The sequence below is a fragment of the Rhipicephalus sanguineus genome, chromosome 1 (genome assembly GCF_013339695.2).
Source record: "Rhipicephalus sanguineus isolate Rsan-2018 chromosome 1, BIME_Rsan_1.4, whole genome shotgun sequence".
NCBI classification, from domain to species: domain Eukaryota; kingdom Metazoa; phylum Arthropoda; class Arachnida; order Ixodida; family Ixodidae; genus Rhipicephalus; species Rhipicephalus sanguineus.
Window position 1 is genome coordinate 182355228 of NC_051176.1, and position 21093 is coordinate 182376320.

The window sequence follows — 21093 nt, forward strand, 5'->3', positions numbered from 1 at the left end:
GTAGTTAATTAGTGGTGTTCATTGTGTTGTGCTTACTGGTCAGGGCACAAACCGTGCAGAAAGTGTTGTCATAATAATTTAGCCTCCAGTAACTACTGGCTTTTTCATAAGTTGTTTAAATTGGACTGTTCCTGCTTTGTTTGCTTAACTGTGGTATTTTCAACTAGTTTTGAAGTTGCATCTTCATGAATATTGAAAACAAAGTGCTGCAGCACAGTAGTGATGAATCTTTCGGTCCTTACACCAAGTCTGAGTTTGGGGTTTACTGTAGCAGCTACACCAATCTGGAAATGGAGCACACTCTGTTGACACCACTTTCTAATGCAGGTTCAATAAGACATTGCAGTACCTGTAAGCCAAAAATACAAAAAAAGAACACATTGCAGAGTATTTTGTAATGTCTTTGTTTTGTGTGTGTGTTTCCTTTTCCATATATTGTGTTACCTCTTATTATATTGATAGACAAGGCTGAGGTAGCCTTAAGGGGGTCTCTCTCCGAAGTGTACAGAGAACTGTGTTAAGAGGGGCAAAGGGGAAGGTGCTGCATGCTCACTACTGTCAGTGCTGATGTGCCAGTCATGCATTGATGGGGAGCCCAAGCCCTGAGTGCTCTCCCCCTCTGAGTCCATGAGTAGTTATGTTTGTGTAGCCTTTCTAGTAATGTTATGGTACTGACGCACTTATTCCATACGCATTGTTCTGTGAGAGAAATCTTACCAATATTTTCTCTCCTCAACCTTGTGAAGTACCTTGTAGTGCCAAGAACCTTTTAATTTATGAATTTAATATCTTGTGTCTGTAATCCATTACGAACTTTTGAAAAAAGTCAGAAGGGCTATATTTTTCGAGCTGGTAGTGCAGGCAACGCCACTGCTGTGGACTATACAGGGTGTTTCAAGAAGTGTGTCCAACCTTCTCAAAAAATCAGGAAAATGCGATATTTGCTCGGGCCTTTCAGAATTGCTTTTTCTGTAGCGGCAGGAATCTTAAGGTAGTTAAGGACATAATTTCGGACAGTAATTAAGAAAGTTACATTAATTAACTTTTTAATTAGTGGAGTTAGGTGATTGTGTCAAATGGGAGAGTTGAAGTTCTTCATGCGAGGAACCCATCCGAGCTTTGAGATTTCGAAAAAGCGTCCTCTAGTAATTGTTGTGGCGTAATGAAATTCAATGAAATGCAACGGCTTTCAATAGCGAAAGCCATCGAATTCGGTTGAATTTCATTACTTCGTAATTATTACTGGAGGCCGCTTTTTCGAAATCTCAATGTTGGGATGGGTTTCTGGCACGAAGAACTTCAATTGCCCAATTTGACACAGTCACATAACTTCACTAATTAAAAAGTTAATTAATTTAACTTTCTTAATTACTGTCTCAAGTCATGTCTCTAACCATCTTAAGATGCCTAGCGCTACAGAAAAAGTCATTCACTCATTTTGGATGTCTCAGAAGAATATGGCAGTTGCGTTCTTCCATGTTTCTGTTTAGGTTTCGCCATTGAATTTGGTTGAATTTCATTACTTCGTAATTATTACTGGATGCCACTTTTTCGAAATCTCAAAGTTGGGTTGGGTTTCTGGCATGAAGAACTTCAATTCTGCTATTTGACACAACCACCTAACTGCACTAATTAAAAAGTTAATTAATGTAACTTTTTTTAATTACAGTCCCAAATTATTTCTTTAACCATCTTAAAATCCCTGCCACTACAGAAAAATCAATTCTGAAGGCAGCAATCAAATATCACATTTTCCTGATTTTTTGAGAAGGTTGGACACATTTCTTGAAACACCCTGTACATGTGGTATGCACTGTGAACTATTCACAATGAAACTGATCAGTCTTAGTGCTAGAGGTTTGCAATAATTGTCTAAGTAGGTCCTTACAAAGAATGAAATATGGGAATTGCCTAAGCATGTAGCCAAGCAGTGTAAAGCTAACGTATACTGACCATTAAAATTAGGTTTAAGCAAGACATCATCTGCTTATGGTATGTAGCCAACTGTACAAATATCCACTGCTGCATGTGTTCCTTGTGTGGCCCTTTCTTGGCACACTCCCTTCAGTGGATCTTGTTTACACTTTACTGGCATGCAAGAAATACATGCTATTCACAGAAATTCAGGGGCAGATAGAAGCTTGTAAGAGATGAAAAATTCGTGAACAAGGGGTGTCACTGGAGCTGACGTTTCGACAAGCTGACTTGTCTTGTCTTATTCCAGGCTTCAACTTGAAGTTGCAGCCTTGAAGAAGACAAATCCGCTTGTCGAAACGTCGGCTCCAGCGAAGCCCCGTGTTTAAGAATTTTTCATGCTATTGATGCTATTTCATACGAAGCTGAATACTGCCTTTAACTATTGGCTGCAGAGCTTAGCTGTGATGGTAAACAGTTGTTGAAAGTATTGAAGCTTACTGTTGTCTTCACTGTCCATATTTGTGCTATAATAAAGATAGCTGCATCTCTATGACGGAAGTATTTAATAAATATGAAACATTTTAGGAAAAAGGAATTTACAGTGAATAATTTCTTACACTTGATGTATATAGAACGCAGTTTGCCCTTCTGCTGTGTAAATGGTCTGATGCTGATTATCTCTTTTTGGCTGTTATAATGTGGGTGGAGACATCTGCACTCTGTGACAGTTGCCGTAGCAGCTAGCAGTGCCTCTGCAGTTGCTGTTGCTAAATATTACAGTTACAAACAAGCACATGCTGCCTTCGCCTCCTGTCTTGATGCGCTAAGGACGCCTTGAAGTCCCCGCACTAAGCCAGGCTAATTGTAGTGGCACAAACGTCCACATACTATGTGAAGTGTGTACAAAGACTGAGTGGTTTACTTTCTTCATCTTTGAAGCATGCACGCTGTCGCCCTTTTATAGAGTGTGAGAAGATTGATCTTTTATTTTTTTTGTTGTGGTCAAACTCCAGCCCTGGCTCGTCTGAAGGGCAGACGGAAGCGTTGGTATGTCTTCGACCAGCGCAGCTGCTCTTTGCATTCCTACAAGAACGACTTAGATGCTGCATCAAGAAAGCCTCCATTATTCAGTATCGACCTCCGTAATGCTGCCATTTCTTTCCTAGTGGATGAGGAAAACTGCTTTGTCATTCAGTAAGTGGCTTGCCTTTGTACTTCATTTTCTAGGTTGCATAACACAGAAGGGGAGTTCTTGAGGTTCACTATGGGAAACGTGAAAGGTGCTGAATAGTGCCAAGATTGAGTTGGCAAGGTTTCACTTTCTGGCTTTCATATTATTGAGGCGTAGCGTCCTAAGTTGTGAACCCTTTGGGCTTGTATGAATGCCATAGCAAATGCCTCACATTCACTCTGCATTTTCCAGGGGCGTAGCCAGAAATTTTTTTCGGGGGGCTTCAACCATACTTTATGTATGTTCGTGTGTGCGTTTGTATGTATGCGTGTATATATACACATGCAAAATTGAAAAATTTCGGGGGGGTTTGAAGCCACCCCCACCCCCCCCTGGCTACGCCCCTGGCATTTTCGAAAAGAAGGCTTGACTTTATATATACAGAATTCACTGGCCAGTAGAGCCGCACTATTGCCATATAGTTTGTGCAGCTTTCTCGAAAGGCACAGGCACCACACTCAAGGCAGCCTTAATAAATCGTGCATCAGGGGTCTGAAACACGTGGCCGGCGGATGTTTCGCTAGCGGCCCGCAGCTCCACAAGAAATAAAGTTTTGTGATTTTGCTAAATGGTACTCGAATTATTTTCTCCCCTATTGCGATTAATAACACTTTGTTCGGGTAAGCTACAGAGACGGGATTGGTCTCAAGCATTTTTTTCATGAGGCATCCCATGCGGTCACCATGCATTGAAACATAACCGTGCAACAAAATCTCTATATTTCATAATTGGCATCCAGGTTTTAGTCATTCTGGAGATCGCTATCAATATATTTCTCGAATCCTGATGCAAAATCTTCTTAAGAAATGACCCATGTATGAGATATGGGGAGGTTCAAATAGCAACGGTTAGGTCACATTTTGTTCAAACCGCCCGCTCCATCCTCTTTCACTGTCCCGGCCCTTGCGTGTCTAAATTTCATGACTGCGGCCTGCTAGCTGAGGTGATTTTGCGACTCACGTCTTACATGGATGAGGTGGTGGGATGGGGGCTCAAGTTGTGTGACGGTCTTGCTTACCATAATTGGCCTTGCAGTTTAATGATGACTTTTCATTCTTCTGTTACCTTTTTCTCACTAAGCTCTGGAGCCAAGGAGTATGTATTCGTGGCTGGAAACCATGAGTCAATGATGGCATGGGTCATGGCTCTGCAGGTGATTAAGCATTCCTCTTTGCTTTGCAGCAGAAACTGGGTTGGAGTTTTTACCATAATCTCAATCTTTTACTTAAACTTACTCTTAGTGTGTCAGAATGCTCAAATTTATAGTCCAATTTGTTCTCATTAAAAAGTTCTTGCATTGTGTTACATATAGTCAGATAAACTTTAAACCTTTTGCACATGGCAAGTCTTGCTCCCTCCTCTTTTTTTTTTTTTTTAGTGTAGAAACTGTTGCAGCCGTTACTGTGGGAAGAAAAACTGCCTGTTACATGTAGGCATATATTTTTAGTTCTGCTGCTTCTCTGCTCCTGAGGGGGCCTCAGAAACATGTGTTGCTAAAGTTTTCTTTCATTAAAGAAAATGAAAACCTTTTTGTGCCAAACAGCCAGGAAATTAGTACACTACGTTAGGCTCTAAATGCGAGCAACTTGTGAGGCAGCACCCACTATTTTTGTGTGGGTTGCTTGGTCGAGTACTTAAGCCACATGAACCTCAGACTGAGAAGCACCTCAGACTGAGAAGGTTAACAGGAATTAGTTTCACCCAATGTTTTATTACATTGAATTTAGTGCTCATGCATAATTAATGTTTCCTCACTCAAATTAACAGCACATCCCACGAAAAGCGAAACGTCTTTAAAACATTTAAAACCTCTATAAAACGTTTTATAGAGGTTTTGTGTTTCATGGGATCTTATATTCATCTTTGTGCAGCGCACAAAATTGACAAGGCACACAAGAGAAGAGGACGGGACGTCCTCTTCTCTTGTGTACCTTGTCAATTTTGGGAGCTGCGCAAAGATAGATAAGTTCCAACTCGCCCGCCTATCAATCCTAGTACAGATCTTATATTAAAGGATCTCTGCAACTCTTTTTGAACATGGTCAGAAAATGCTTCCGATCAGCAGTCGAGGCTCCTCTGAACATGTGAACCAAATATTATAGCACTGCACACAGCAAAGGATTTACAATTGCGTTTCAAAGACAGCTATAGAAACTGCTCGCTCTTCTCTTAGAAAATTACGCCATTGATGGGCCTGACTATGAGGACAAAGCCATCAGCTGATTTGAGCATTCTTGTGTTGCATAGTTACCGCGGTGCTAGTGCCACGCTCTGTAGGGTGTTAGAATTACACAGTAGCGGTACTAGCGTGCTCTTGATCACACTGAAAGTGAGCCGATGCATTCAAAGAAAAAAAATAAGAGAAAGTGCGCAGGGTCATGACATGTGCTGACACAGCTTCTTGTCCCTTTGCCATCCACCCCCTTTGTAGCTCCCAGCATGCTTGTCGGGATGAAAGGAAAGAAAAAGTGCTTAAAGTGTGTGAGAAATCCATGTAACTCCACTCGTACTTGACAGATTTGAAAAAGTTTTGTGGCAGTTGATTCATGAGGCAGTATACTACGATAGTGCAGTCATTCGATGACTACTTGAAAAAGTGTTGCAGGGCCCCTTTAATTAAGCACCTCAGATATTGCTGTTGCTATTACTGCTGCTGCTGGCTTATGTGCATGAAACTTTTTTTTCCCCCTTTTTTTTATGAGTGTTGAGAATACAAACACAGTAGAACACTATGTAGCCTAGGAAATAATAATAATAATAATAATAATAATATCTGGGGTTTAACGTCCCAAAACCACGATATGATTATGAGAGACGCCGTAGTGGAGGACTCCGGAAATTTCGACCACCTGGGGTTCTTTAACGTGCACCTAAATCTAAGTACACGGGCCTCAAACATTTTCGCCTCCATCGAAAATGCAGCCGCCGCGGCCGGGATTCGATCCCGCGACCTTCGGGTCAGCAGTCGAGCGCCATAACCACTAGACCACCGTGGCGGGGTGCCTTGGAAATCAGTTTATCAGAACGGGAACATCACAGCAGCTGGCTTAACCTGTATGAGACTAAACAAAGCTCCCAAGCTTATTACGTCACCTGAGAATTTTGCTTGTTAAGCTGAAAGGGGTACTGACACCAATTTTCTAGTTTACTCTGCCATACAAATCTCCTGTATCAGCACACTGTGCTTCTAACTCTGGGCCCCTTTAAGTGTTTCAGGGCCCCTTTAAAACACTTGAGCAACACGAGCCGTGCACTCTACATTGAATAAATTTCCCATTGCCACAGTCGTCTCATTTTAGCAAGGTTTGTTTAAAATAATAAACCAATGTGAAGAAACCAATCTGTGCACAGCTAGCCACCTTAGCAGCAGCACAATTGAAGTATGTCTGGTATGCTCATTATGTCTCTTACCTGTGTGATGTGCATAGGCGTGCGCAGGGTTCCCCATCAGGGGGGTCGAAGGTTCATTGCAGTGCCACCCCACCCCACTATGTCAATGTATGGGGCAGATTTTGCACCCCCCCCCCCTCATAGGTGACTAGAACGGTCAATGTTCGGGGCAGATTTTGCACCCCCCTCTTAGGTGATTAGGAGGGGCGGCCACCCCCCCCCTGCCCCCCCTGTGCGCACGCCTATGGTGATGTGCCAACTCAGCCTTCTGTGGTGTAATGCTTGTACATCATTGGTTTGTGATGCTAAATGATAATCTGCTGCAATTGTAGAGATACTAGTGGAACCTGAAGTTCTTAGTAATCCAGTATAAAAGCAGAGACCGAATTCAGTGATAGCGAATGTAATTTTGCATTGTGGCCAGGAAAAAAAGTAGGTTCCATAGCATGATTACTAGGTTTAGAGCTAGTGACTGCAGCTGAACACAGCAAAACCAACTTTTGCATTAGTACTCCTTAAAGGTAGTAAAAGTACAATGGGCATTTGTATGATAACTTTCTTAACATTAGCATTTATGTTTCTCAACAGTATGTGGTATAAAAATGACATGAACGTATCTAGTTAAGTGGGTAAGATAAACTGTGCATGACTGTATGTGCCACTAAAAGGTAACGGTAGTTAGGTAGATAGCAGAAAGGAAATGAGTTGCAGGAAAAAACTGAAAATGGCACAATAAATGATATGGGGCATAATTACTACTCACTCAATGCCCATTTGAATAGAAAAACTTCTTTATTGCAGGCCAACAGAGACCTGTGCCGGGAGCAAGAGCCAGTTAATTCTGTGCAAATGGAGGAAGATGACGTTGCGAAGAGAAAAATATCTCTACCGGTAAACAAAATTGGTGCTCTATATGAAGGGGTGCATTGTAAAAAAAAAATTGGCAAACAAATGCTTCTGTGCATTCTCAAACCTTCATGTTTAGGACACTGTTTGATTGTTAGAGCTTATTTTCAAATGGTACTGTGGTTGTTACCCCCTCCCCCCCTTTTTTTGTGGTATGCTTGTGATTTCTTGTGTGATTTTTTCAACAGCATTGCTTTATAGTATCAAATGGTGATCACTAGGTGGCCTGTATTTTTTTGTACAATAACACAATTTTCATAAATGTGCCCAGGCTGGTGTTAGGATAAATGAGAGTGCGACGCCAAGGTACTGTGATGAAAATCAAGGGATAGCTGGCCATGGTGTGACACCCCACCAAGAGCAGTGCGACAGGAGGCTTTCTCTACAACATTGGAAAGGTAACGTCTTGGGTGCCTTCCATAATGTGGGACCTCAGTAAACTTATGTGATACTAGTTGAAGAACCCTACTTTTACGTGCTTGATGTATGTATTTGTGCTCAAAACAATGATAAAACGTTTTTTATTATGCTGTGGAATAAAATAACAACTTATATCATAACACGTCATTTTGCTATGATTTATAAATGCATGTTCTTATTTGAGATGGTCACTGCTTTTTCTTTTTTTGCAAATAAATTTGGCAGGCTTTGTTTCTTTTGCAACAGTTGTAAGCAAGCTGTACATGACAGAATAATATTTTTGGGAATACAGTACATAAGAAATGGAAGAATAGTAAAATTGAAGCTATTGAAAGGGTGAAGGAGTGGAACATTAGAACGGTAAGGAACTGCGTGATTGACGGAACACAAGAAGAAGTAGTACACAGGACAAGCGCAGACTAACAACTGAAATTTATTGAAGCATAAATCTTCCACTTCAGAAAACGTACATGGGCACAAGCTCTCTCGACAATATCACACACCGTAGTAAAATTCCTTTATCTACGCTAAAAATGCCAACTCTTTCTTATGCAGATAAACGGAGGGTTCACTAATGCATTTATCAGGCCCAAGCCTCGAGATCACTGATGCTTCCAAAATTTCACGTGCTCTTTTTTCTCTGGCACGCCCCAACACTTTCGTTTCTTCAAAAAGTGGGATGCAGTTAGCGCAGGATCTGCAATGAACCGCCAAATGTTACCCACTGGCTGAAGCTACAGCATACGAATGCTCCGAAAGGCGTTTATTTAAACATCTTCCAGTTTGGCCGACATAGACCTTGCCGCAGCTTAACGGGACCTCATAGACAACTTCCGATCTGCATCCTACAAACTTGCGTTTGTGATTTGTGCCGCAGCTTCCACTCCTCTGCACACTCGTAAGGGCGCACAACCGTGACAATTAACATGGTGCTGAACAAAACACATCTACGCTAAATTTCCTGGCCACCTTCTTGATACAATGGGAAAGTTTGTGGACATAGGGCAAAACCACAAAACCTCGCCTTTCTGTTCCTAATGTAGTGTCCGCCCGTTGAGACGCAGTACATCTAGCAAAGGTTTCCAACAGTTTCTCTGCCACGGCCTTTAGCAGAACGTCTGGAAAGCCCGCTTCTTGCAGTCTGGCCACTTGGGAGGTGAAACTATCCTTGACCGTGTGGTGGCATGACTTACTTAAGGGGGACTTCAAACATGTCTTCGCGATTCCCCTCTTAACAAGCTTTGAATGGCAAGAATCGTACGGTAAAAGAGGCTTCTTAGATCATGGCTGGTATGCCCAGCACATGTGACCACCATCCCTGAAAAATAGTCTGATATTTAAAAACTGCAAACTTGCATTCACTGGCAGCTCAAAAGTAAAATTCAGTTTCTTGGCCACAGATTTAAAAACATGAAGAATGTTGTCTGCTACCTCCGCTAGGTTATTGTCTGAATTCACACTTAACAAGATTAAAAAATTGTCGACCTATCTGAAGACGTGTACAATGCATTCGTCAACAAGTGCCCGCGATAGTGAACAATCTAAATCAGCCAGATAGATCTCAGTTAAAAATGCCAGTGAATGCAGTGAATGCAAGTTTGCAGTTTTTAGATATCAGACTATTTTTGAGGGATGGTGGTCACATGTGCTGGGCATACCAGCCACGATCTAAGAAGCCTCTTTTACCGTACGATTCTTGCCATTCAAAGCTTGTTAAGAGGGGAATCGTGAAGTCATGTTTGAAGTCATCTTTAAAGTAAGTCATGCCACCACACGGTCCAGGATAGTTTCACCTCCCAAGTAGCCAGACTGCAAGAAGCGGGCTTTCCGGACGTTCTGCTAAAGGCCGTGGCAGAGAAACTGTTGGAAACCTTTGCTAGATGTACTGCGTCTCAACGGGCGGACACTACATTAGGAACAGAAAGGCGAGGTTTTGTGGTTTTGCCCTATGTCCACAAACTTTCCCATGGTATCAAGAAGGTGGCCAGGAAATTTGGCGTAGATGTGTTTTGTTCAGCACCATGTTAATTGTCACGGTTGTGCACCCTTACGAGTGTGCAGAGGAGGGGAAGCTGCGGCACAAATCACAAACGCAAGTTTGTAGGATGCAGATCGGAAGTTGTCTATGAGGTCCCGTTAAGCTGCAGCAAGGTCTATGTCGGCCAAACTGGAAGATGTTTAAATAAACGCCTTTCGGAGCATTCGTATGCTGTAGCTTCAGCCAGTGGGTAACATTTGGCGGTTCATTGCAGATCCTGCGCTAACTGCATCCCACTTTTTGCTTTTTGAAGAAACGAAAGTGCTGGGGCATGCCAGAGAAAAAAGAGCACGTGAAATTTTGGAAGCGTCAGTGATCTCGAGGCTTGGGCCTGATCAATGCATTAGTGAACCCTCCGTTTATCTGCATAAGAAAGAGTTGGCATTTTTAGCGTAGATAAAGGAATTTTACTACGGTGTGTGATATTGTCGAGAGAGCTTGTGCCCATGTACGTTTTCTGAAGTGGAAGATTTATGCTTCAATAAATTTCAGTTGTTAGTCTGCGCTTGTCCCGTGTACTACTTCTTGTGTTCCGTCAATTGCGCAGTTCCTTACCGTTCTAATGTCATACCAACTAGCCCCCAACGCACTTTACTTGAGTGGAACATTTTAGAATTAAAATAGGGGCATCTGTTTAGTGGTTTTATTAATGTTTAGTGCTTTTATTCATTCGGTTCAAGTAAATAATGACGAGACCTACATGAAAAAGAAGAAAGACAATTCATTATTATGTGTAGAAGTGAGCTTAGACATGTAGTTTTTTTATCGCATCAAAATACTCAGTAAGCTCACCACCATCATTTCCATCTTTCTTTCGGTAATTGAATGCTCTAAGTGCTCTCGTTTCATGTTCCTGGCAGAACCGCACCCTTCTTTTTTACTGTGGTAGAGTTAAAAGCTTAAAACTGCGTTTCTTGTATCTTTCTGTTATGATGTCATCAAGTTGTCGACACCGTGTCACCATCAATGCACCATTTCCACTAAGAATCGAAGTCATGCCCCTGTGACTATGTGTAGATAAAAGCCATAGTACTATCATATTGTTTTTGTGCTTGTATGGGGTTTTTTGTGCTCCGTATACCCTGAGAGTGGTGGCATTAGCACATGTGCTATGTATTTCATGGGCCCCAGTAGACAGTAGTATAATGCATGAAGACAACATTTCGTGCTTCACAAATATGGTGCTGCTAGTGTGTCCACTGTGAGAGCCAGCTGGTGTTACTGTAAATGAGGTCAGATCTGGACAAACTACTAAGGTATAGTAGCATGCCATTAACACTTTCCTGTCCACGCCTAGACCCATCGATAGCCCTCTATCGATGGTTTTCAACCTAAAATTATGCCGCTTTAGAAGCGCTTACGGACAGCTAACGTTATCCATCGTATAAAACAGGCGCTATTTTTCTAGTTTCACTGTATCATTTACTTTTTCCGCCGCAGAGAGAGCTTTGAACTGCCTTTTAAGTCAAGAGGGCCAAACACTCGTAGCTTCAAAGACGGCGTTGACATTGCGCGCACTTGCCTCTCGGAAATGGCAAACTTCGGCAGATTCCGACGAGTCTGATTCATAATTTTTTATGATGGCAGCAGTGAAGACTTGGAAGATGATTTTGATTCATCGGACAGCAGCACAGACAGTGAAAGTGTGTCAGACAGCCACAAAATGTCAACAGGTATCCGCCGGTAACTTTCATTTTGACCTCTGAACCGAGTGGCTGCGGCCGTGCTCCATTCTAAAGATATCCAGTGTGTTCCAAAGGTCACAGCTGTTACCTGCAGGGTGTCAACACCGTTTGGGCGGGACCGCTTGCCGGCAGCTGCTGAACGAGTGGACTGTAGTGCGAGAAAGCAACCCGCAGTAAACTTCGCCATTGCGCTCCGTAGTGCCACGCGGCATTTCGTCTGACTTGTTGAGTTGTTCGGGCCGTTCTTTGCCTAAGAAATAATCACCGAGATGTGAGACACAAGTAATGAATATGCATGGTTGTACACTCTTGAGCCAAAAATAGAACAGAAAATGAATGTTTTCTGCAAGACAAGCTGCGCAAACTTGTGCTTCAGCGCATCACGTTACTGCATTGCACGGTGGCACTGTAGTCACTTCGGCTAACATTTTCTTGTGTATTTAAATAACGGCTGCATATAGAATGCTTATATTTTCAGGGATATTAGATATGACATTTCTGGTCAAAACGTATATTTTGATTTTTTTTTTTGTCATTTGGTGCAAAGCAGCATGGATGTATCTACAGAGTGTTCTCATTTTTGTTAAAAACTTTCCTATTAAAGTTTTTTTTCGCACACTTTTTTAGTAACATTTGCTTTAAATTTAATGTAATTAGAAAGCGCGTTCTTTGTTATACAGATTAGTACCATATAGATTAGTATCAATAATTTTTTGTGGCAGTAGAAAAATTGTACACTAGAGTACCCAAAAATGGCCTATTTTTCCCGTGGACAAGAAAGTATTAACTTGAAGCTTTAAAAACTGGAAATAGTTCTGAAACAAGCAATGTTTCTAAGTAAGCAAGGTCACAAGAAAGGAAGCCCACTGGCTATGCATAAGCCACACAGAGCCTTCCTAAAATAATTTTTGAAATATTTTCTAGTAGTTTCGCATGCATCCGCACCAGACACGCTGGCATTTACCGAAAACAGTGTTATCTGCATTATGCCAAGACAAAGCACTTGACACTGAGTTGGGATGACTGATCCTAAATGCAAGAATTCTAGCAATTCATCCGAGGAATTCATAACAAGTTCCAGACATGAAAAAAGTTGACACTGCTAATTTATGCATTGTAAGGAATTTTGGGAAATCTTATTTCTAAAACTAAAGTTGAACATAGAAGCATACAATTGTCGTGCCTTTCGCAGACGCCCACATGTGATGTGCTGTTTATGCCTGAATGCTGCTCTAGAATGAAGTGGACATTCTTATCAAGCGGTGATCCAGCTGCCGCACTGTGGGCTTACATGCTCACTTACACGCTCGCCAGGGGTTGGTGAACAGCCTCCTTGAGTTGTCCAGTCTCTCACATACGAGCACAAAGCATGTTAGTTTGACATCTGGAATTTTAAAGCTGTGTTTGGTGTCATAACATCATAACAGCAGCTTGAGCTGTTGTTTCTTTTTATCTTTGCACAGTCTTAGAGAAATATCTTGTTTATTGCTTCCAGGAGATCATTTGCTGGTAGCCATGGGCTATTTTCATAAGTCGCAAAATGATCTGTGCAACCACTGTATGAGTGGTTGAAATGCTGAACTGCCTCTTACAAAACACTTTACCTTTAGCCAGGAAAGCTTTGGTGTAAGCTTATGTACCTCTCAAGGTCACAGATCAAGTGTGTTGTCAGAATGTTATCTCCAGAATGGTATGGTGTTATGAACCATAGGGTTATCCCCCTTTTTTTTCACCCATGTTTGTACCCTTTATTTCTGAATGTCGGAGACAATGCTTAAACATGTGCCATTGTACGACTGAAATTACAGCGTAACAGTGCTTCGTTTCAAATTTTTAACCTGCTATTTGTGTGCACTGTCAATAGCAATAAAAGGGCATTTGCACTTGACATTATCCCTCCCTCTTTGTGAACACCGTTCATTATAATTGGTTTAGATGGAGTATAACTTCAACTCCTTCAGGTTCAACTAGCATGATTTCCTAATTGCCTAGAAACTAGTCATTTCTATTGAATAAGTACTTCTCGATAGTTCTTGGTGGATTTTTTTTTTCTGTTCATAAAACTTGAGTTTAAAATGCTGGAGAACACGGTCATGTGTATGAGAAGATCTACTTTGTTTCGGCTTACTTTCATGCTTTGTGAAGAACATTGACTGTTATTGGGTAGACGGTTACTTGCATTGCAGGTCACCCCAACTGCCGAGGTGTAAAAGTGGTAGGTTTTCTTTGTGTTTCAGAGCTTCAACATTTTGGCTAAAGTTGTGCATTTGTTAGAGTTTCATGATTTTTGTATAGCTGCTCGAATGCTTTCGGCAGTATTGACCTGTTTATTTATTTGACATACTCTGTTTGTTATGAGCAACAGAAGAAGCACAACAGATGTTCCTGCTAACCTCAGATCAATGATTTAAAGTAATCTAATTTATTTGGGATAGTACTTGTAAAGACTGCCTGCACTTATGTGATTGCTTATCGCACTATTGTACTGGGTTTACACTGAGAGAGGACAGGGGCTTTTCCTGCATTCACTCTATTGGTTACTAATGCATTTCACAATATATAAATGTTTTACTACTTCCTCTGGGGCTATGAAGAAAGAAACATTAGTTTAAGACATTTTATTTATCACTCATTCACTTAATTGATAAGAATGCACTCTTATTAAAACCCAGATAAAATTTGAACTATTGATGTGTTTTTTAGAAATTCGGCCATATGATGTCAGCTTACCACTCCTGAAGGAGCCAAAGAGCTGTGGATTTCATATATAGTTGACAGTCATTTGCATCTACGTAATATAATAAGAAAAATTTAAAGTAACACTCTTCTGTGTTGATAACTCTTCACATTACTTGTGCAGATAGTCCTGCCACAGCTATGCTTGTTCTGGAAGCGATCCAGAGGAGAAAATGTTGAGCAGGCTGTAGATTCCAAGCTGATTGGATCTTGCTGTAGGTCTAGTAACTCAGGACATATCCGTGTCAATCTTGGTACGAGTCAGCCATTTTTAGCACACATCAGCTCTAAGTTCTTGTGGATGTGCCACAAATGTAAAGAAATAGTACTATATGCAGGAGTGTGTTTACTCCAGCACTGTAGTATTAATCTTTCACTTCCCCCACCCCCAGTCATGTCTTTGTATTCCTCTTCTTTAGGGAGTCTATGCTTCTCTTCACCATGCTTTAAATAGATTTCTGAAAACTGACGATGCTTTAAAATTTGTTTTGATTTATTTACAGCTAAGACCTGGCCAACAGCACCTTTCACACATGTCAACCATCAACCAACAATTGAAGACAACTGTTCACCACATCCTGTCACTGCCATGTGTGCAACTCTGGAAGAAAACACTGCCGAGATGGGAAAAACAGACAATGCCATTCAGCCCCTCTCACAAAATATGGTGCCTCTTCTATCAACATCTTCATCTGAATGTGTTTCTGCAGTGCCTGGGCCCATTCAGTGTTGTGCTCAATACCGTAAGGACAGTGGCACTGTGATACCACCACTGCGATGTAGAGAGGTCAACGGGGCAAGGAATCACTACAGGAGGGCACCACTGCGGAGGTTAGATTTCAAGCCTCACTTATATAAAACTTTGAAGCGGGTGCTTTTTTGCTGGCACGCACTCTATATACTACTTGTTCTGTCTATTGCTAGCAGTATTTTGAAACAGCACCACAGAATTGGATGGGAAAACTAAATAGCGCACAAACACAAGTGTGACTTGTTTGTATGTTATTCAGTCTTCTTGTCCCTTGTGTTTGTGTGTTATTCAGTGTTTTAGTCATATGCTCTGGTGCCGTTTCAAAACAATGAACCCATACAAGCTCACCCAATTGTCAGTTCTACTAATAAGTAGAACTTCTAATAAGTAGAATAAGTAGAATAAGTAGAAGTAGTAGAATAAGTCACCAGAACTATTAAGTTCTGGTCACTGCTATGACTCTTGTGTATTGCTACTACTCTCAATCTGCTTGGGACATCTAATGTTTCAAAGTAACGAACCCAGCAAAGACCACCGGTTGAATGCGTCTACACTAGTACAATGTGTAAGTTGCATTCTGACTCTTGTCTGAAAGCCGATATAAAAAAAAAAGCATTTTCCCATTCTCATTGTCACTACTTTTTAAGCTGTCATCAACACTTTTAGGACAGTTTTTTTTTCACCTGAGGGAGCTGGAAAATAACCCCCTCATTGTTATTTTTCTTCCTAATTGTCATTATGTTTTGCAGTGGTCATAACAGTAAATACAGCACATTGACAATTTGCAGGGTAATACTCTACAGAAGAAGTTTCAGTGTAATGTAAATTTAGCAAAAAAAATAAAAAGTTACATTGTTATACACATTGAGTCTTCTTCGTTACATATACAGCATTTTACAATACTACATGTATTAATGTTGACATCGTGCCCCGCCACAGTGGTCTAGTGGTTATGGCGCTCGACTGCTGACCCGAAGGTCGCGGGATTGAATCCCGGCTGTGGCAGCTGCATTTTCGATAGAGGCGAAAATGTTTGAGGACCGTGTACTTAGATTTAGGTGCACATTAAAGAACCCCAGGTGGTCGAAATTTCCGGAGCCCTCCACTACGGCGTCTCTCATAATCATATCGTGGTTTTGGGACGTTAAACCCCAGATATTATTAAGTTTCCGAGAGTTCACACATGATGTGCATGCTGCAGTCAACAGGATCAGCAATAGATATGCGGTGCACTCAATGGCAGAGTTATGTTAGCATTGCTCAGCGCTAATTGGTCTTAGATACCTTGAGGAACACACCATATATGTAAAAAGCTGTGATACACGGATAGCAGCTGTATATTATCACTAGAGGCTGGATTTTTAGACATTAAAAAAGTGCCTTTTAGGTGCTAAAAATAGGCAGGCAGTACACGTTCTAGGCCTCCAATGTCGTAAATGTTGGCACAATAAATTTTTACATAAATGCAAATCATTTCAAAACAAAGACGTGTGCGACCTGTATCTACGACAGGAAAACAAAAAATGTTATTGTTTGCCAACAGTTGAACATAACCATGCAATTGTTCTTTTTCCCGCATGGTTCGCAGATTACAGTCGCTCCTTTTATTCTGTAGCATGGTGAGTCAAGTGTCCACTGTCAAATCAACAAACTCTTGGGTCTCTTTCTTTTCGGCATGGCTGAGAAGGGCAGCATAGCAGCAGATAGCCATACCACTATAAAAGACCACAAGAGAGGGATGCCTCGTGTTGGCTGGGTCTAATCACGTAGGGTCAATTTCTCCCAAGTCGGTGAACACCTTAAGAAGTAAATTGCAAACAAAACAAAAGCCACGTGCACATCACATTTTTCTTTCTTTTGCTTTTCACTCTCCTTTCGCCTGATGGCTCTCCACGGTTTCGCATTCGCCAACCGCTCGCACCATGTCAGCGCAGTGGCTTATGGTGTCCAGCGTGTCCCACTTCACTGCTGCTAGTGGTTATTTTCTGAAGGACTAGAGGACTAGAAGGACTGAACTAGAGGACAAGGTTGAACCCAATAGAGTTCCGAACAGTCAGTGTTGCCCGGTAACATGAATAACGGTCTCAAACTGCACTCGAAAGAAAAATTTGAGTTTAAATGGGCACCGATTTTGACAATGGGCATTTATAGGCACTTATAGGCATTAAGGTGCAAACGCTGAAAATAGGCATTTATAGGCACTATAAAAACACTATGAAAGCCCTTCTTAACCTCTAATTCATGCTCATACATCAAAGAGGGGCGATAGGAAAGCAAAGAACAAAATAGGCATTTGCCCAAAATCCGGTCTCTTAATTATCACATTCAGAGTCGTCCTTCTGTACAACAACACTATTAATTAACTACCTATTGGTAATTTGTAATTGCAATTCCCATGCATTCATTCTGTGTGCCTTCATGAAGTTGCTCCCAGCAACTTCCATTTCTGAGATATATAAAATGTGCACTTTCTAGGCATCATGTCATGACCAGTATTGATGGGATTAGCTTCATTGTTTCACTGTTCATGTGTTAGCAAAGCACTGTTTTATACAAGAAACCAGCTGGTAAACAATGAAACCAGCTGGTAAATAATGTCATTGTTAGTAGAAATTGCATTTAAAAGCAGAGTTAGTTTGCTCTTAAAGGGACACTAAAGTGAGACAATGAATTGGTTGAGATTGATAAATTGTACTCTGAGAACTTTAATGTCGTTAATTTGACCATCATAGTTTTATTGATAGAGGAGAAAATCAAGGTCGAAGTTTCATTCTTAAATTTCATGCCGAAACCTCCACGCATGACCTCATGGATTTCAAAGTGTATTTTTCATATATTGGTGACATTGGCTCAACGAAATTTTCTGAAACGTGGTATGTTAAGTCTATGGCCCCTCAGACGACAATGTACTTCATTTTTACTGATTAGGAACTATGTAGGACCTAATAGAAGCTGTGAAAATCTATGATGCCACGGCACTTGGTGCGGGAATTTCAAAGTGGCGTCGCCACCCACATTTTTTTTTGCGTGCTTTCTTCTTTGTGCGAGACCAAGCATCATCTCGCAGCAAGCATAATGATCTTGGAATTGTGAAAGAGTACTTTACTAATATGAGAAAAATCGTTTTTCCCTTTAATGTCCCATTAAAAATAAGTGTTGAAAATTTCCTCGATATGATGACTTGTAATATCCCATTTTTGAAGATGCTGTCATGAATGTGTTGTAATTATTTTTAAATTAACCACTCCAAATTTAAATGCTGTAGATGTTTGGGATAAATGAAACTAATGCTGACAGGTTAATACCACAAACAGAGATATTCAGGTGAAAACTTGGGTCTCTCTAGCTTTTTGGTACCAGAGAAGCTGACACAGTCCCAAAACATTGGAAAGTTTCTGATTCTTATTAATTTTTCTTATTCATGGAATTATAGGCATGTCAAGGCATTGACTGCTGCTTGAGAAAGGCAGTATACTCTTATCATTTGCATGTGAAACATGGTTGTGTAAGGTGCCAGAAACTTCTCAGTTGAAATAACTAAGGATCTATGCAGTAGTCCTGTAAATTGGTGTCATAAAAATTGACACACTTAAAGAGCACGATATCCCACAGGAGCACATAATGTAAGAGTTCCAGGCAGTACAAGAACTGTACAGCACTTAGGCAGTTTTGCACTGATAGTTCAAAGACTCTAAATTGTGTGAGAAGCAGCATCATAGTAGGAAGATGGGAACGAACCGTCAGACTTCCACTATTCGTCTCAGTTTTCTCTGCTGAATGCTATGCTGTGGGGATCGGTGGATGGCAAGAAATTGTGGCTTGAGATCACAAAAAAAAAAGCTTCGTGCAGAATATCCATTAGGAGTTGTTTAAAGGAGTCGTGAAGCACTTTTCTAAGTAATCCTCGAATGACCTGAGTATCAGAGTTCATTGCCTCCTGAATCGATTGCCGCAAAAATTTCTCAAATCCGTCAAGCTCCTGAGACATGTGTATAGCACTTATTAATTTACTAATGCTGGCTTATTATGTGCAAAAGCCACGATATGATTATATGGCATGGCAAAGTGGTTGACTGAACTTCAGATTATATTGGACCACGTGGGGCTCTTTGTGCGTAGACAAATAAGGAGTGCACATTTTAGGTGGGACATTGGATTAGACACAATACATCTGCTTAACAGTAGCACACCCAGGATTTCTGTTGGGGGGGGGGGGGGGGGGGGGGGGAGTTGGTTGAAGCAGGCACCTTGCTTAATATGCCATTTCCTTGCTCCAGCTGGAGAAATTTAACAGCAAATAAAATGCCAACTAATAATAAGATTAAGAATGTTGACGTTTATCTCTTAAGCATTTTACTGCAAGCACAAAGGTGTAATGGCAGTTACTGATAAATGCACCAGTGCAACTTATAGCCAACAACCTTACCACGATCAGCATCTTTGGCTATAAGCTCAGCCGCATGTGTGGCTTAGTGCTACTGTATGATATGGTAAGCGTACTGCGTGCTTTAATAGGAGACAACCCAAACACGCCACGGTACCATTTGCTGCCACCTCCTTGTTCAGGACCGAAAGTATGGTGCGTAGTGTGTGTCTCTTGTGGATAAGCAGTTCATCGTTATCGCTTTGACCGAACGAAATCCAGCTGCACCCATGCACAGTCAGGGGTGGAGTGGGTACAGTCACTCCCATGCCAAATGAGAATTTATGGTACAGCAAGCGCCTTGGCAATGACAGTGTGAGATTAGTAGTTGGCGCACTGCACACAAGCTAGGGACGATCGGCTCCACATGGCAGCAGATAGCGCATTTTAGTGAAGAGGTGTCGCTTTTCGCTCAGTAAGATAGTGATACAGAAGCGCACATATGTATATGGGAAAACCAGCCAAATCATCTGACCATTCTACCGTCATGTCAGCACTTGTGCGTCTTCCCTGTCATAGCTTTGAAATTATCCTTGAAATCGCTATTTCATGCTGTCGGATGGTCGTGCAAGAGCGCTGGAATTTTTGCAGCACTTTAGTGAAGAAGAAGCCTTGGGGGTACTTTAGGAAATATTAACTGTGGCATTGCATTTGTTTCTTTGCTGGTGGTAGAGGCGGCACCTGTCAGGAGATGTAAATTTGTACTTGGCAGTTACTGTGTACCATCATTTAGTGCATAGTTAGGCTGTGTCGCCGGCAGATGCGTATCAGCAAGGTTTTACTGTATGTCAAAACACTCGGATTCTTTTCAAATAAAGCGATTCTTGGTGATTTTTGTGTTTTTCACTTAGTAGTATATGAAACTTTGAATGACTGGAGTACATTTTTATGTCTCTTCAAATTCCATTAAAACAATGTGTACTGCAGTTTGGGCACTTTTGTTTGGCTTCTCATAGATACAGTAAACTTGATCCTGGTATGATGAACAAATTCTCATTCGTCTCATGTACCTGCAATGGGAAGTTACTCTGGCCGTCTTTTGTTTCACTCATGTTTACGTCATTGTTCTGCCGCTGTACTCCTAAACCATTCAGATAGGGCTAGTTGCTTCTTAGTACTTGTTTATGGACATTCCTAACTTTTTTGCTAATTGTGGTAGAAACTTTCTAGTTGTTAGGTTATTGGCCATCCCCGCAGGGGCGTCTGCGTAAGCAGGCGTTTGGTGTGTAGCGACACCACGGACCCGAGCTAACGGGGGGGTTTCGACCCCCTCCCACGCCTAGCCGTGCGTGGCATTGCCGTGTCCGGGGAAAAGGGGATCCTGGGGGTTGAGCCGACGCCGGGTGATTGGACCTTTAAGGCCCCCCGGCAGAGGCAACACACCCCTTTGGCCCCGGCTTCACGTAGACGGCACCCCTGGGCTGACCCACCCAGGGGAAATCGGCAGTCGCCTTTTCCTGTCTCTCTCCCCTCATCTTCGTCTTTCTTTCTCACTTTAAATCTTTCCTGTCTACTCCTCCCTTCTCGTTACTTCCGATTTTTCCTGGCGGCAAGGGTTAACCTTGTGTAGTTACTCTCGCTTGAGTAGTTATATTA

General features: G+C 41.6%; 1 protein-coding gene across 2 annotated transcripts in view; it reads left to right on the forward strand.

Moving 5' to 3' along the window:
* LOC119403407 (uncharacterized) overlaps positions 1–21093 on the forward strand; it is a 714971-nt gene that overhangs the window by 110283 nt on the left and 583595 nt on the right. For both annotated transcript variants that reach the window (XM_037670349.2, XM_037670353.2), the window contains exons 3-7: positions 2931–3111; positions 4229–4301; positions 7340–7429; positions 7716–7842; positions 14827–15154. In XM_037670349.2, the coding sequence (XP_037526277.1) occupies positions 2931–3111; positions 4229–4301; positions 7340–7429; positions 7716–7842; positions 14827–15154 (799 nt within the window). The remainder of the gene's footprint in view (positions 1–2930; positions 3112–4228; positions 4302–7339; positions 7430–7715; positions 7843–14826; positions 15155–21093) is intronic.